At 40.3% G+C, this 15,959-nt stretch overlaps 1 protein-coding gene across 12 annotated transcripts in view; it reads left to right on the forward strand.

Moving 5' to 3' along the window:
* Positions 1 to 15,959, forward strand: part of PDE4D (phosphodiesterase 4D) — a 1,423,826-nt gene that overhangs the window by 1,103,382 nt on the left and 304,485 nt on the right. Inside the window, exon 1 of one of the 12 annotated variants that reach the window (XM_084801376.1) lies at positions 12,017 to 12,287. The exons of the other annotated variants lie outside the window; for them this stretch is intronic. Coding sequence (XP_084657502.1) covers positions 12,199 to 12,287 — 89 coding nt within the window. The 5' untranslated portion in view covers positions 12,017 to 12,198. Of the gene's footprint in view, positions 1 to 12,016; positions 12,288 to 15,959 lie in introns of those variants that run through there. 12 annotated transcript variants of the gene reach the window in all.

Genomic DNA, 15,959 nt, shown 5'->3' on the forward strand with positions numbered 1-15,959 from the left:
ATGCCCAGCCTCTAATGCTGATTTCTTATGAGTGACCATCATATCAAATTTTAGGTGACAAATACATTTCCAAATGGAATCTTTGGACATATTAATATTTCATAAATATATGGCTGTTTTTAATTTTTTCTTTAAATTTTATTCTTGAGAAGTTTATGAGTATACAGTGAAATATGATCACATCTTCCTTTACAACTTCCACCATATTCTCCTCAATAACCCCCCCAGCTTTGCATCATATATATACATGTATGACTATATATGTATCATATATGTGTATATGTGTACATATGTGTCTCATTATATATACATATATGTGTTAAATTGTTGTTGTCCAAGGTGCAGGAATCAGCCACCCACTGGACCATGGGAGTCCTATCAACGGTTACATCCTCAGAAAAGAATTATTCTCACTTCCACATAAACTCTCAGCTGTCAATCATTACCCGGTTAGTTTGAACATGGAGAATGCCTCCCCGGTCCATGTCAGGATGCTGGCTGGCTTGGTCTTCTGCAGCTTTTGTTCAGATCACCACAGATGCTGGCGTTCATGAGTGCAGCAGCTGTGCGGTGTTCAGAAAGCAGCACTTCGCAGCACTCCTCTGCACCCTCTGGTTCTGTTCAGCAGCATTTCCTGAGCTTTGGTTGTGGGAGGGACGATATAGGTGTCCTGTTTAAGGCTGAGTACTCAGTCCCCTTCTCAGTATTCCGACCAGTTGTGAGTTTCTCCATTAGCTGCTGCCCTACTGCAAAAGAAGCCTCTCCAGCCGAGACTGTGAGCAGCCAGGCTTATGGGTATAAACATAACTATTTGGCTGACAGTTTGACAGCATTGACCATTTAGCAAAAACTACAGTGGCTGATTCTAGACTAAGGGCTATGGCCTCCTTAGCCATAGGATTTTGACCAGGTTATACTACGGGGCATGAAATTATCTCCTATGGACCAGGCTTCAAATCCAGTCAGAAATCTATTCGTTACCCGCCTCCCCGATAACAGCCATGCCACTATTGCGTCAGGAGGCTTATCTCGCCAGGCAGACTGGTATTGCAACGTGCAGGGAGGTGCTAGCACTGTTCAGGCCATTGGTATCTGTTCTCCCTCAGCAGCCTGCACAGCGTCTTCTAGCACTATGGGAGCTAGCCAACGTGGAGCAAATCTCATCAGTTTGAGATGTATTTCCCTATGTCCTGCTGGCTTTATATGTTTAAGGTGAAAAGACAGTATTTTAGCTTTAGTATTGTCTGTCCTTTTCTGTATTCAAACACTTTTGTGAAATGAACAAAAGGAGCAAATGTTACAAATAGAAGGGATAAACATATTGTGGAATTCCTATTTTAAAAGTTCTTTTCAAGACATTATTATTATTAAGAAATGTAGTTATGTGGATCATTTATACAAAACTTTAAGTTTTAAAAATTCAAGTGTGTGTATTTGTGTGTATGTGCATGTATGTGCGTGTACGTGTGAATGCTCATGTGCAGATCAGAAGGCAGTTTGGAGGAATTAGTTGTCTGCATTCATAACATAGATTCTGGGAATGTAAATCAAGACTTTAGATTGCGGGCAAGAGCGTTTACCAGCTGAGCCTTCTCTCTCTGGCTATTTGTGAGTATTTAATATTATCACTGGTACTGTGTGTCCATATCTGCACCCTCAGAAGGCCTGAAAGTTGGTCTGAGTCAGGAACGGAAAACAAACGCAATACTGGAAAGACAGTTATGAAACCCTATCTTCACTAGGGGGCACTGTGTTCACATCCAGTTCCCTGTGTCTCTGTCTCTGTCTCTGTCTCTGTCTCTGTCTCTGTCTCTGTCTCTGTCTCTGTCTCTGTCCCTCCCTCCTATCCTCCCTTTCTCCCTCCCTTGCCCTCCTCTCTCTCTCTCTCTCTCTCTCTCTCTCTCTCTCTCTCTCTCTTTCTCTCTCTCCTCCCCATCCCTCCCTCCCTCCCTCCCTCCCTCCCTCCCTCCCTCCCTCCCTCCCTCCCTTCCTCTCTCTTCAGGAGAATTTCTTTTCAGACCTGGCAAATCCCTTTAGGTCTCAAAAGTGTTCAATCCCTCTGTCCTTTCCTCCATCCACACCATGGCTGCTGATCCACACTGGGAGGCAGACTGCTCTGTCTTCTCCAGTTCTGCTTTTGTAGACCTCAGCATGATGCTTTTTTACTTTTACATCACACCACCATGGGCGCTAAGTGATATGAGGTGGTCCTGTCTGGTTTCTGATGTGCACTTCTCTCAGCACCTTAACATCTCAGCAACATCTGAAATGTCTATGAAACATGCCTAATTTAAAACAGGCCCAAAGGCCTTTGGTTGAAATCTATCTAGAACTCATAGTGAGGAGGAAAATCAGCTTTGATACTCAACTTTTTATTAACACGTGTCCAATTATATCTGCATCTTCAAGTAATTTGTAGTGGTTGTCAGTGCATAACAACTGCTATGGGAAAGCACATGTAAAAATTTCTATGATTCTATTGCCCAGAAAAAAAGTTAATATATTTTTAAAAATATTTACTTATGTATTCAATGTTCTGCCTGCATGTATGCCTAAATGCTAGAAGAGGGCACCAGATCTCATTATAGATGGTTGTGAGCCACAACGTGGTTGCTGGGAATTGAACTCAGGTCCTTTGGAATAACAGATAGTGCTCTTAACCTCTGAGCCATCTCTCCAGCACCCCCGCCCCAAAATTTGATATTCTGATGCATATTTTAATTAGTAAATTATTTTCTATATTCTGCCTTTGTCGCCCTTTTAATAATACACTTCTTGACAAATCATTCACAATAACATTTCCAAATACTGTTTCCAACTCACTAGCATCATACTGAGCTGCTTGACTTAAGATTGTAAGCCTACATCCTTGAGTGTCCCTAAAAAGTCAGCTGTTGGCAATTGGGATATTCCATAGCCCTCAAGGTACCTGAGAAATCACTGGAGTACTTGCTTATTCACTGGATCCCTTGGCGATTAGACAGATCCCACCAGGCTGAGCATGTTGAGGGGTCACACCTGCCGGCTCTTCACACTGGTAGAGGCTAACCTGGGCTTCCCCTGTGTGGTGCCTTCTGACTGTGACCTACATTTCTAACTTCTGAGAAGACACCAGGCTGCCTTGCACACTAAGAGCACAAGATAGGATCCATATGAACATCTGTGGTTAAATTTGGCCTTTCATTATTAAAAATTCGAATCATTTGTTCATAAATAGCCTAACATTTATACCAAGTTCACATAAAAAAGAAAAAAGTAAAGGAAAAATTACACCTACAGGAAACACAATAATTCTCATTTGTTGAAATGTCCCTTTTTGTTTGAACTTTAGGGGATATTTTGTACAATATCAGAAACTGGAAAGTTCCCGCTTATCCACTATCCAATACTTGGCTGATTCAGTGTTTACCAAGAATTTTCCCATATCAAACATTCAGAAAGCATTTTACCTAAGAATAATCTGTAACAAAACCACAGCATAACAGCTTTTTTTGTTGTTGTTACTTAGCTGAATATTGATGTTTAAAAGTCATAGTCTTTGAGTGTATTTTATCATTTAGTTATAATTGATTTATTTTTTAAGTAAAAATTAGGAACTCATTTTTTTTTTGTATTTTACAATACAGAGGGGGAAAAAACACATCATCTTTGCCTGTATAAAGTACAGCCTTTAAAACAGACCTCATTTTTAAAAAAGCATGGAAAGTTATAAATTATGTTCAACATAAGATACAATTTGTAAGTAGTATTAATTTGATATTAAATTGATGAGTCTTAGTTAATTTTTAAATTGCCAGGATAAGTCACTATGACCAAGGCTTAAAGTTCCAGAGCATTCGAGTCCATGGCAGGAAGCATGGCGGCAGGCAGGTGGGCAGGCATGAAGTTGCAGCTGTAGCTGAGAGCTCACTTCTTGAGCTCTCTCTGCCACCAAGAGGTGGCTGGGAATTGAACTCAGGACCTTTGGAAATGGCTGGTCTTTTGAAACTCCAAAGCTCACCCCCAGAGACACTTCCAAAAAGGCCACATTCCCTAATCATCACAAACAGTTCCACCCACTGGAGACTAAATATTCCAACATCAACCTGTAGGGTCATTGTCATCCAAACCACTATGTACCTTATTAGAACACTAAAGTTCTTATTACTCAGGTCCAATAGAATGATCACCTGTTGGAAATAGTCTCCCAGAACTGGTGGATTTTTAGAGATAAATTCACTGATACTCCCAGAAAAAAATTCTTTAACTGTTGTATGTTTTTTTTTAATTCCCATAGAATTTATTTTGCAAAATGAATCTCTTCTATGAATCATATTATCAATATTTGGTCTCAACAAGTGTTCTGTTCCCCATCAGCTTTGTGCTTCAGACGTCTGCCACTCAGCTTATTCTAGCACATTCTGGGCCTCCTGACCATACTCAAAGCATGCTTATTTTTTATTTATTTGTAAAATCAAGATGTAGGTGTTCAGTTGTGATACTATTTATTGCTCTGCTTCATGTGTTGTTGTTTCTGGTGGCGGTGGTGGTGGTGACTCTGATGATGGCACTGGTAGTGGTGGTGATTGTGACAGTGGTGATGGTGGTATTGGTGTTGGGAGTGGTGGTGGTGTTAATGGTGGTGGTGCTAATGGTGGTGGTGATGGTGATAGAGATGATGGTATTGGTGTCGTGCTAGTTGGCTGTTTTAGAGCTGTTTTCCTGAGGCAGAATTCTGGATTCTAGTGTCTCTAAGGAGCACCAGGTCTCCCCATGCCTTCAGCCCCGTAAAATGAACTAAATTCAAGCTGGCTGTGAAACAGGAACTTGTGAATGTCGCTCTCCCATGCTTTTCCCAACTAAATGTGATTGTAAGATAATTCTGCCAGTCCTACCCACGAGCTCGTTTTTTTTTTAATGTTGATGACCCAAGAAAGCACTTTCTGAAATACAAAGGCAGCAATTTAGCAGAAAGTGTCTCTAATATATTAACAGCAACTGTTCGCTCCTAACGTTTAGCAGAGAGCTGGGATTTTCAGCAAGGCCTTGCTGCTTGCCACTCCCCACACTCAGGAAAGGCATTTAATTTCTCTGGACAAATAAAAATAAAGTTATCAGCAGCATGGAAAGCAAGACTTGGGGCCTTCCCTACTGCCTCATTAGTGGTGATTATATCAGGGTCTGTTGTAAATCTCTTGGGTGGTTTTGCGTGTCCTGTGATGAAATAAAAACACGTTAGGAAAAACGAATGATTACACTTAACTCTAACTCAGATGGCCTTGTTTCTTTTTAGCCTTTGTTAAACTGAAGTCACTGGCTCCACTCCACTCATTAAAAAACATTTCTATTTCCTTCCCACGGAGACCATGCTGGACAATGACCGTCCACACAAGGCTGATGCTTACCCTCCTGCCTGGCTTTTCCTCATGCAGGGCCTCCCAGCTCTCAGTCTCTATGGCTCTTCACACTTGGATGCACTCAGCTCTTCCCTTCTGCTCCTGTACCACTATGCCAAGCCCACTGACAGGCTTGTTCCAGGAGCTGGGACTTTAAAGAGCGTTGGCCAACGAGAACAAGGCCATGACCTGGAGATAAACAGAACTGACTCATACTCTACTCACCCATCTGTTGTATATGACATTATGATAGCAAGAACAGTCTCTCGGAGCCTCAGTTTCCCCATGTAGGAAGTGTGGATAATAACGACGCTGCATTGGTTGGCTATATAAGATTAGGAAACCATTACAGGTGATGTCTGGTTCGTCGCCTGTGAAAATATAAAGCTTCCTCTATGACTTGCCTCTCTATCAGGAGGAGCCTTGCCACTTCATTCCTTTACTTACTTGCTGGGCACCTAGACAGTAGATTTTGCAGTGAAAAGGACCTTGGTTTTAACCTTACATCTGCTACTTCTTAGCTTTATGCTTACAGGAACAAGTCATTCAAACTTCATAAACCTCCATTTCCTTGGTGATAAAACAGAATAAGAGCAACTCAAAGCCTGGAATTGATTATTATTAGGGGTTATAAGACATAGCTCACGTTCTTATTACAAAACAAGCAGAAATTCGTTATTGAAATCATGTTGGCAGGATAAGGAGCTAGAGAAAAGTTGTTGTGCCTGTTCTGGTGATGTTTGAATCCCACTCCATCAAGGCTCAAGATGCATGGGGTAAAGAGAAGTCTGGGGGAGACAGTCAACCATTAGGCCTCAAGAATAGGTAAGTTCTGAAAGGGAAAAAAAAAGAAATAAGGCAGGAGAGGGAAGGAAAGACAGAAGGAAGGAAGTAAATGAAAAAAAAAAAACAGCTAAACCTCTCTTTGTGACTAACAAACAGAGACATCAAACTTGGATATAATAAAGATTAAAGATTAAAAGTAAGCAACCAGCTAGGAAGAAAACTCAGACTGCTTCATTACTAATCTCCCAAATGAGTGAAAACTTTCACTTTTTGACGTTTTATGTATGAATCTGAAAATAGAACTTAAGTTAGCTTTTGGAGCATGCTAGTGTTATCTTTTTTTTTCTATAACTTGTACTTGTCTTTTATTATTTCAGCTTCAAGATTTTTTTTTATTTTTTATTAATTTATTCTTGTTACATCTCAATGGTTATCCCATCCCTTGTATCCTCCCATTCTTCCCTCCCTCCCGTTTTCCCCTTATTCCCCTCCCCTATGTCTGTGACTGAGGGGGACCTCTTCCCCCTGTATATGCTCATAGGGTATCAAGTCTCTTCTTGGTAGCCTGCTATCCTTCCTAGGCTTTTTAAATGATGTCATGGAAAAAATTCACGCCATCACAATTGAACACATGAGATTGTTGTTATTTAGAGATCGCTGGTATTTGGGCACTTTTTGTCTTATCCCCGAGGGAGCAATTCCGTTTTGCAGCCTGGCAATTCCAAAATTGTCTTTGCTTGTTTATCATGGTTCCAAGAAGAGGGAAGAAGCCATTTCTGGACTTGTTTGGTGTGCAGTCGTCAACTGAGAAGCATAGTTCTACTAACTGTAGAAAAAGCTTTACCAATCAAAAAATCCACCTTCGGATCCCATAAGTTCAGAAGAAGAAGAAGAAGGAGAAGGAGAAGGAGAAGAAGAGAAAGTTTCTGCCTTTGAAGCACAGAGAAAACAATTGGGAAACAATCTGTCAGCTAATGTTCACCACTTTTTTTAAATTTAGGCTTTGTAAATTAGGAAGAGGATTTTAGTTTTGCAAATAAAACATTAACCTTTTAAAACTTAATCACATACATCCTAGCCTTACATAAGGTAAAAAAGACAACAAAGAAACAAAATTATCTATCACAACTAATGCCTTAAAAAAAAAGGTAAAATAGTACTTTGCTCATGAAGCAATCAATTTTAAAAGACAATTTTTAAAAACTAAAAATGCTTTTAGCAGTAACTTCTATACCTCTCCTAAAAGCTTACATTGTTAAATGTTGGTGCTTGGCACATGCTTGTGTTTGTGTGTGTGTGTGTGTGTGTGTGTGTGTGTGTGTGTGTGTGTGAGTGTTAGGGTTCTTTTATGTAATTTATCTTTTTGGTCCCCTCAAAAACTTTGCAAAAGTCCTGAAATCACAGTAGGTAGGTGTGGCATTGAGTCTCAGCAAGGTCATGTGACACATTATGTGCATAACTGTAGCTCAGAAGTCTATTTGCTTGGACTGCCCCTTCCCTGAACATCTGCCTGATGGTGTTTCCCTTTAAAAAAAAAAAAAATCTTGTGATCGGGTTGTAATAATGATGGTGGTCTTTTTTACTTTATTTTTTCCTCAAAGAATTCAAGGTAAATAAGGTTTTACACACACACACACACACACACACACACACACACACACACACACACACACATCCTTAACTTCTGAGCAATTTCTCCAGCCCTTCTTCCAATCCTGTTTAAGTATTTAGGCGTTCCATTACAGAAAAGGCTTGGCCTAATTATCTTTCAAATTCTCAAATCACTTCTCTATATACTTCACTATGGATGGAAATCTTAAGTATTTGGTCCACAATCCATAGTTGAATTGCTGCTTTATTCTTATATTTACGTATACCTATCACTTATTGTTTATCGTCATGTCCTGTTGATGTCAACATGTCAACAAGTTATTTATGTGACTCCTGGGGCATAAAAAGAGTGGGATAGGTTCACAGATGATTGAAGCATAGATCATGCTCTTCTGACGCTTTCAGCTGCATTTCATCACATAAAGCATTTGGTCTCCATTGTAGAGAATGGAATTATTAGCCTGTAAGCCAACTAAACTCACATAAGGTTTAGAACGAACATAGCTCATTTCTACAAATGAAAGTAAAGTACTTGCTGCAAAATAAGACTAGGCTTGGCTTTGAATTGCAACACCCCCATCCACAAAAATGAATTATCATTGATTATCATAACCAGTTAATGTAATATAGCCTCTTAGGAGCCACAATAGCTCATCTTGGATGTTTTAATAAAATACCAGAGTGGTCAAATTTTCTTTTCTCACATGTCTTTAGATTGACCACTCTGAAAACACAAATTTTATATAATTTTATTTTTAATTAAAATATAATTTTAAAACTTTCCCCCTTTCCTTCCTTCAACTCCTTCCATAACACCTCCTTCTAACCACTTCCTCACCCCTTCATTCCTCTCCACATTGAGAGCCTGTCTTTCTCTTTGATTGCTATTTTTTTTAGCTGTGTATATGTGAGAATAACCAAGAGGCTCATGCCTGGGCGCTAAGTCTGCTTCCGCCAGCTGTCGTTATTGTCTTCATATCATCATCATATTGTCTTTGACCAAGGCTGAGACGCCCAGTGAAATCCCACACATAAGCCTATCTATTGTAATCTGACAGTGTCCGGGTCTTGGAAATCCAAATGTTAAAATGCTGCTCTCACCAGAGGTCACTGATAGTTACAAGGCTAATGCTTGCTTCGGTAACTTCTAGCTTTGAGTCTTTGACCAACAGCTATTTCAAAATGCAGCATTATCCTGACACCCCCTTATCTGACTGCCCTGGTTTCCTGAGGCAGCATATTTCAACATACCACAGCCCTGCCAGCGTGACTCTGTTTCTCTGCTCAGCTCCAGTCCCCTCTAGTCTTGCTAACTCACAACTTGGTGTGGAAGTAAATGGCCTCCATGCATGCTTACATTCAAATGCGTGCACATATATACCCATGGGTCTCAGTTTCACTTAGGATGGCTGCCTCCCTAGAGAGGAGGTTCCGAGTTTCTAAGTCAGACACCAAAACCCAAATCTGTCATTTGTAGCACCTTGGAACCTTGTAACCTTGGAACAAAATTGGTAGAACCATTCAAGAGGGGAAAAAAAAGCTGTTCCATGGAGAGCTGTACAGAATATAAGGTTCAAGCTGCTGCAGGCGGTGTGTGCTTGGTAAAGATTGGAGGCAGATTAGGAATCATGGGGATAAAAATTGAATATTCCACATATTGGGATGAGTTTTATCTTTAGGGGGTTTTTGTTGTGTTTTGAGATTTCTGTCCATGAGTACTGTACATAACAACAAGAATTTAAAAGGAAAAGGGTTTTGTCCCTCTAAAATTAATTAAAATATTTGCAATTTTTCACTCTCCTTCTACCCATACACGTATGAAGTGAAAGTTGTAAGTTGCTAGCAGAAATATAAATACAGCAAAGGTACATTCCAGAAAGCATTCTGTTTGTTTTGGTTTTGAGTTTCCAGTTGCCTAAATTCTCACATCTGTGGAATAATGACCAGTCCTTAAAAAAAAAAAAAAAATTGAAATTTGAACTTTAAAATGTAAGTTCAGGAGAGGGCATGGTGGCAACTTACAAGCTACCCAAGGCTACAGAGTGAGATTGTGTTTCAAAAATCATCAAAATAACACACACACACACACACACACACACACACACACATAAACAAGAAAATTAATTACTAGTGAAAATTTTAGGATATTTGGTCTGGATTGAAAGATAAAGTTTATCTTCTTTTTAATGAAACTCTGGGGGAGGAAAATTGAACCCATGGCTCCGTGCGCTAAAGTTCTTGTCACCAAGCCTGATGACCAGAGTTCAACACTCAGGACTCACATGTCAGAAAGAGAGAGAACCAACTTCCTCCTACCAGTTATCCTCTGACATGTATGTACTGTCCGTATATCATACATGTACACCAATAAGATTAATGTAATTTAGAAATTAAAAAAGTAGAACTGTGACAATGGGTAAGGTTTGGGGGCTCAGAAGCTTTCTACAGGTGCCCGGGACGCTATTCCACCAGCAAAGTGTAAAGAAAACCTTTTGTAAGGAGCAAGGTTTCAATTTTTATGAGAGATGAAAATATCCACTCTTCTGGCATTCTCCTGTTTCTGTATGTTCCTCTTCTTCCTTCATACACAAGACTCCACTTCCCATGAGCCCTTCATGTTCCCATGCGCTCCCAACCTATGCTGCCTTGCTTCCGTATTATACAAAGCCACTCTGATAAACACAGCGTTGTTCACCTCTGCAGTACTGTTAGCCAAAAGCTATCCCCAAGTGGAAGTTAATAGATTGATGGGAACAAACTGGCAACTGTGAGACTTCAGGCAACAAAAAAGACAGGTGGCCTAGGCCTGGGCACTGTCTTAGAATCCCAGGACATGCCTTCCTCATATGAAATACAGGTCCTTACTTAAGAGTACAAAGGCCATTTGTGAAACAATAAAATATTGCAGCTAATCCCAGAAAAGCTTCTTAGGATTGGAACTCTCAACGTCAGGGTCACTGATGTGCCGGGCAGATAATACTAACCTACTCTTAGAGTGTATAAGTCAGATAACACAGGAACGCAGCTGTCAAAATGTCCCTGTTTTGCGCATCTTCAAAGCATGCAGCTGTTTCAGGCTCTTTCTGCTGTGTCTGATGCTGTTGTGAAAATAAGCACCTTGTTTAACGTCTTAATCCTTTTTCTTTTTTTTCCCAGGAATCTTGCGCACATTTTTGGTCTATAAGAGTGAGTGTTAGGGGTCTTTAACTTTGGCAGGCATGGATCGGGTCCCTTTGGGAAACTGGCCAATTTTGTCCAGTTCAGAGAGGGTTAACCTCTTTTTCTGCTTCTCCAAGCTTCCCTAATTTTATCCTGGACCAGAGGAGCCATGCCTTGGTTTACAATGGAGGTCACAGGCACAGCAGAGCTTAGTCAGGGGACTGGTGGACTTATGCTGCATTTGTCAACATTAAATACCGCTGGCTTGTGAGTGACGAGGACAACACCAGGGTCCTCTGACTTCCTGAGTAGATCTTGAAATACACGTCTCCCTGCCATGTGCTGGCCTCGTAAACCATGTGACTGAACTCTGTTCCTCTGCCCATCCTTTATGTGACTTGAAAGAACGCTGTCTTATGCGATCTGTTCAAGAGTGAAGAACTGTTTCTAGGGGACCAGAAGATCTCCCGTTGTCAGAGTCACACTTTATAACTCACTTCGCAAGGTGACGCAGTGGCATCTCCTTGGAAGGAGACGCTGCCAGGGGCGCTGAAAGTGATCTGTCTGTTTTCATCTCACATTGACTGACAGGCACGGAGGTGACAGGTTTTGTTTTTGTTTTTGTTTTCGTTTTTTAAACAGTCACTAAATCCTCACAGGAGTCTTGCTAATTGTGACATTCATCCACGTATCTAAGAGAATTTGGAATAAGGAAAATCATTTTGGGTAGCAGACTTTGAAATTTGATACTGCTTATCAAGTTTCTCATGGCATTTGGTTACCTTTTTCTTGAATGACACCCTCTAGTCTCTACTCCTTAATGCGCATACTTAATATAAAAGTGACCCATTGAGTCGTACCTACCAGTTTCTGTGTCTGTATGTGGGTGTGTGGCAGGGGGTGGGAGGGTGGGGGACGCGGTGCTATGCTTTTCAGGAGTGCCATGTGGCTGTGCTGTTTAATCTGGGCTATATTTAAAAGCAAATGTCCAGGGCAGTGTTTCTCACATTAATAACGAAAGAAAGTCTGGGTGAAGCAAGCTCTGTCGCAAAGGGCAAGTGTCACACAGCAGGAAGTGCTGGCCACCCTTTCCAGCCCTGCCTCAGCAGCCTGTCACCTCTCTGTCAGCGCATACCACCACACTTGAAGAAATGCCCTCAGACAGCCACAAGTGCCTCTTGCGGCCCGGAGCGCCTTCCCGCTCCAGGGTCCTGTACCAGCTCTGACAGTCAACTGTTTCCGTGGATCTTGGCACACTTTTTTACAAATGGCTTTTGCTTGGGATCCCCTGGGAGTCACAGTGCCACGGTCATCTCCAAGAAGCAGGACAAGATTGCGTTTCTCGAAGTCCTACAGGTATGGCGGGTTTCTTTCGGTGGCCAGGGCAGCATTCTCAGCTGCTGTAGGTCCCTTGCAAGGAAGCTTTGTGGATCTCCTTAATTCACCCGGGTGCCTTAATTGCCAGAGTTTGAAAGAGGAGCTGAGTTACTGTGGATGTTTGAAGTAGTCAGGGGTATATGGGAACGCCCCGAAGTCGAAGGAAGTTGCTTATCGCTCCGACCTGAGAGGAAAACTTTAAAAAGCCTGCCAGTCACAGTCCTGGGATCTAGGGGGAAAAATGAATTCCCTTGCCTAATCAATCACTATCTTTGAAAACAACCTTTCCTAAACTCTAAGATATTGAACTCTTTAAAGACCCAGAACAGCTTTTGATTTCATGAAATCAGCAAACAATAGTGGTAAAACCACAGTGGGGTCATTTACAGTTTCAAATCCACATTGAAAAGCTGAGGCCAACTCTGTTGTCCACATGGTGGTTCGCTTTAAAACTTGTCTCACAGAATGAGATTCCGTACATTCGAAGTTAATGCATTCTTTAATCTTGTATTTCTAATGATTTCAATGGAAATCGTTTTGTTTTGTTTTGTTTGTTTGTTTGTTTGTTTGTTTTAATGCCCACTACAAATTGTAAACTTTGTTAGACAGCAAAGCCTAGTTAATTTGAACCAAATACCTGGCTGTACTGTTGGGAGCTGAGGCAACAACAGTAAATGAAAATGAAGTTGCTTGCACAATCTTAAAGCTGGGTCTCTGTTATTTAGGTCAGCTACAGCAAATTCAGAGACTCTCAAGCTCACACAGAAGTATGCACTATTTTTGAATTAAATTATGTCCTAAGTTGTCTACAGAGAGAACTTTTAAATTTGGATGAACACATTAATGGTTTATTTGCTTAAAACCAGAAAGGAAGATTTGTCCTAGAATTTTTTTTTAGTGAGCAAGAAAAATTTGAGACAGCAAATTACAAAGACCTAATACTAAATCTGTAAACAAATACTATCCAGGTATAAAAAAGGTTTCCAGCAAAATGTGTAGGTAGTGCTTTCACTAACTTCTATTTTAAAAGAAGGAAAACAAAATGACAACTAGCATTTTCATAGTGATGTTAATTTATTAAGACATTTGGTTGAGTGTTGGAAAACATGCCTATGAGAACTTTGCATCAGAGAATGTGTCTGGTTTGCTTATTATCAGCATCTCGTTCTTGGCTATAAGTCATTGCATGATCAGAACATTTCAGAGTCTTGGAAATTATTGTGCACATGTCCAAGATGTGGCTTTCTAGGTTTTTATTGACATTCGGTTCTAAAAGCAAGTTCTTTGGCATGATAGACCTCTACCTGCAGAGTAGATGGAGTGGAAGAAATCTGTGGCTCGGTGAACTCAAGAATCTGAGACAGAGCTGAAGTTGTATTTGACTTACAAATGAGTTATGACACGTTCCTTTTTTTAAAAAAAAATCAAAGATATAGGCGCATCCTTGGTGGAGCTCTGCCCCTTTCCAAGTATGTGTCCTGCTCTAAGTAAGTGAAGAAGGGTTCTCCATCATCCATTATCGGTGTGTCCCACACTTTAATTCTTACCTGCTTTATTTATAATAAATCAAAGGCTGAAGACAGCATCTCTGGTAACTGTCAAGGGCTAGTCCCTCTAGGAAACCTGAGAGACTTCATCACTCATTGATTTCCTCTTAATTTGTCAATTCCTTGCATAATGATAAATTGAACTTTTTTATATGCACTGTGTTCGTTGCTGTGGGCTCTACACTGTCTCACCAGCTAGAATGCAAAGTCTTTGGAGCCTGACACTTGACTAGAACACTGCCGTTCCCTCTTACCTGATGTCACTGCAAACTGCATCCAATCCAGCTCTCACACTTAGGCCTTTCACAAATCAGATCGGAAGGCTAAGGAGATAACAAGGCGGCTGGCTTGAGTCTTCTCAGCTCTCTAAAGACTGGTGAATACAGCCGCAGTGATATAGGATAGTGAAAAGCCACTACTATCATATAGCTTTACATTTGTACACAAATGAATCATTTGTACACAAATGAAGCAAACTGTACACAGTGAATCATTATATATCTGTAGACTGCACGCACGCACATGTGTGCATATGCACATACATGCTATGATTATCTTAGGATAATCAGTTCTACTGCATAGCATTCCTTGAGGTCAAAGCCATAAACTTCTTATTAAAAATATTTAAAATGTACTTTAATTTCAAAACACCTTAACAATTTTCCCTTTTTCTTTTTAATATACAATCTTCTTTAAAGTGTGACCATAACAAGCTTCCCTGGGCCTTTAAAAGGTGTTGGATATGATTCCACTATTGATCCAACTGAAAGATCTGGCTTTTGGCCAGTATTTCTTCATTAAATTTATCCCATGTAAGATTGTATTTTTTCCCTGGGGACAATATTATATATTTATATAGTCTGTAATGATTCTTAAATGGGCATAGTATTGTATCACATTTTTCTTTGAATATGAAATGGTTATTAATATAGCATGCGGGTGGCACTCAGAGAATTAAGTTCAAATGCATTTCTTTGGCTATGTTTCCAAGGCACATCTGTAAGACACAACATTTAGCTAATTGGTCTGATTTGTTAAAGTGGTAGGAGAGCATGTATGTGTAGTGAGTATGGTGACTCTTGAGAAACAAACTATTAGATAATTGTACAGTGTGCAAGATAGACTTGACACTAGATTTTTCACTAGTGACAAGTCTTTTGTGAGCAGAATACATTTTAAGAAAATAAAACAAAATATTTACATATAGCTGTTTAAAGTAAGTTTGATTTCATAGAAAAAGTAATGACAAAGCTCGTGACTAGAGCTGAAAGGTTTCTCTCCCAGAAATCCACCTAGAGGAATGAGAGACCTCACAAATTTGTCCTCTGACCTCTACATTTACACACACACACACACACACACACACACACACACACACACACACACACAGCATATATAGATAAATATAATAAAAACATGCTTTTAATAGGGGGAGAAGGAAGAGAGGGATCATGGGAGTAGGGAGTAGGACAGGATTACCTAATAACAAACTCTCCTCTGTGGATTCAGAATGGAGTGCCAACCATGTTTAAAGTTCCAGGATCATTGTCAGCATCAGGGAGCTGCTTACAAAGGTGACTTTGTTTTCAAAGGCATTCAACAATTACCCCTCGGTTTTGACCTGTTGTGTAAGACCCACCTCTCTAGAGAGGCCTTTTACTCCTGTTTTGGAGAAGAGATAAGAATAGATTAGATTCGTAAAAAAGTGATGCGGATGACTTATTTTGGATTTTTTAAAATTAGTATCTTGAATAACAGGGTTGGGGGAACCATAATGTGAGAATCAAGTTTGGGGCAAAGACTTAACAAGCTTGGCAGCTCAAAGAACTCTAGCTGGAAAACACCAGCAATTTTTTTTCCCTTAGAAAAAGTGTTAGTGTTGGAAATTCCAGTAATGTTCAAGAAAGTAGTAAAGTGTTACTGTTATAGAGATTGCCTTGTCTTCCCACCAGAAGATATCATAAAGCTTTCATCTTCTTGGCTTCTCAGAAGGAGATGTTCACAAGGACATTTCACATAGCAGCCATGGGCTAGGTGACATGCAAATAAAGTCTCTCTTAGGGACAGCCAGGTAGCACAGAGGTTGACTCAGGAGAGCCACACA

This window comes from Acomys minous, assembly GCF_964271855.1.
Source record: "Acomys minous genome assembly, chromosome: 11".
Classification (NCBI taxonomy): domain Eukaryota; kingdom Metazoa; phylum Chordata; class Mammalia; order Rodentia; family Muridae; genus Acomys; species Acomys minous.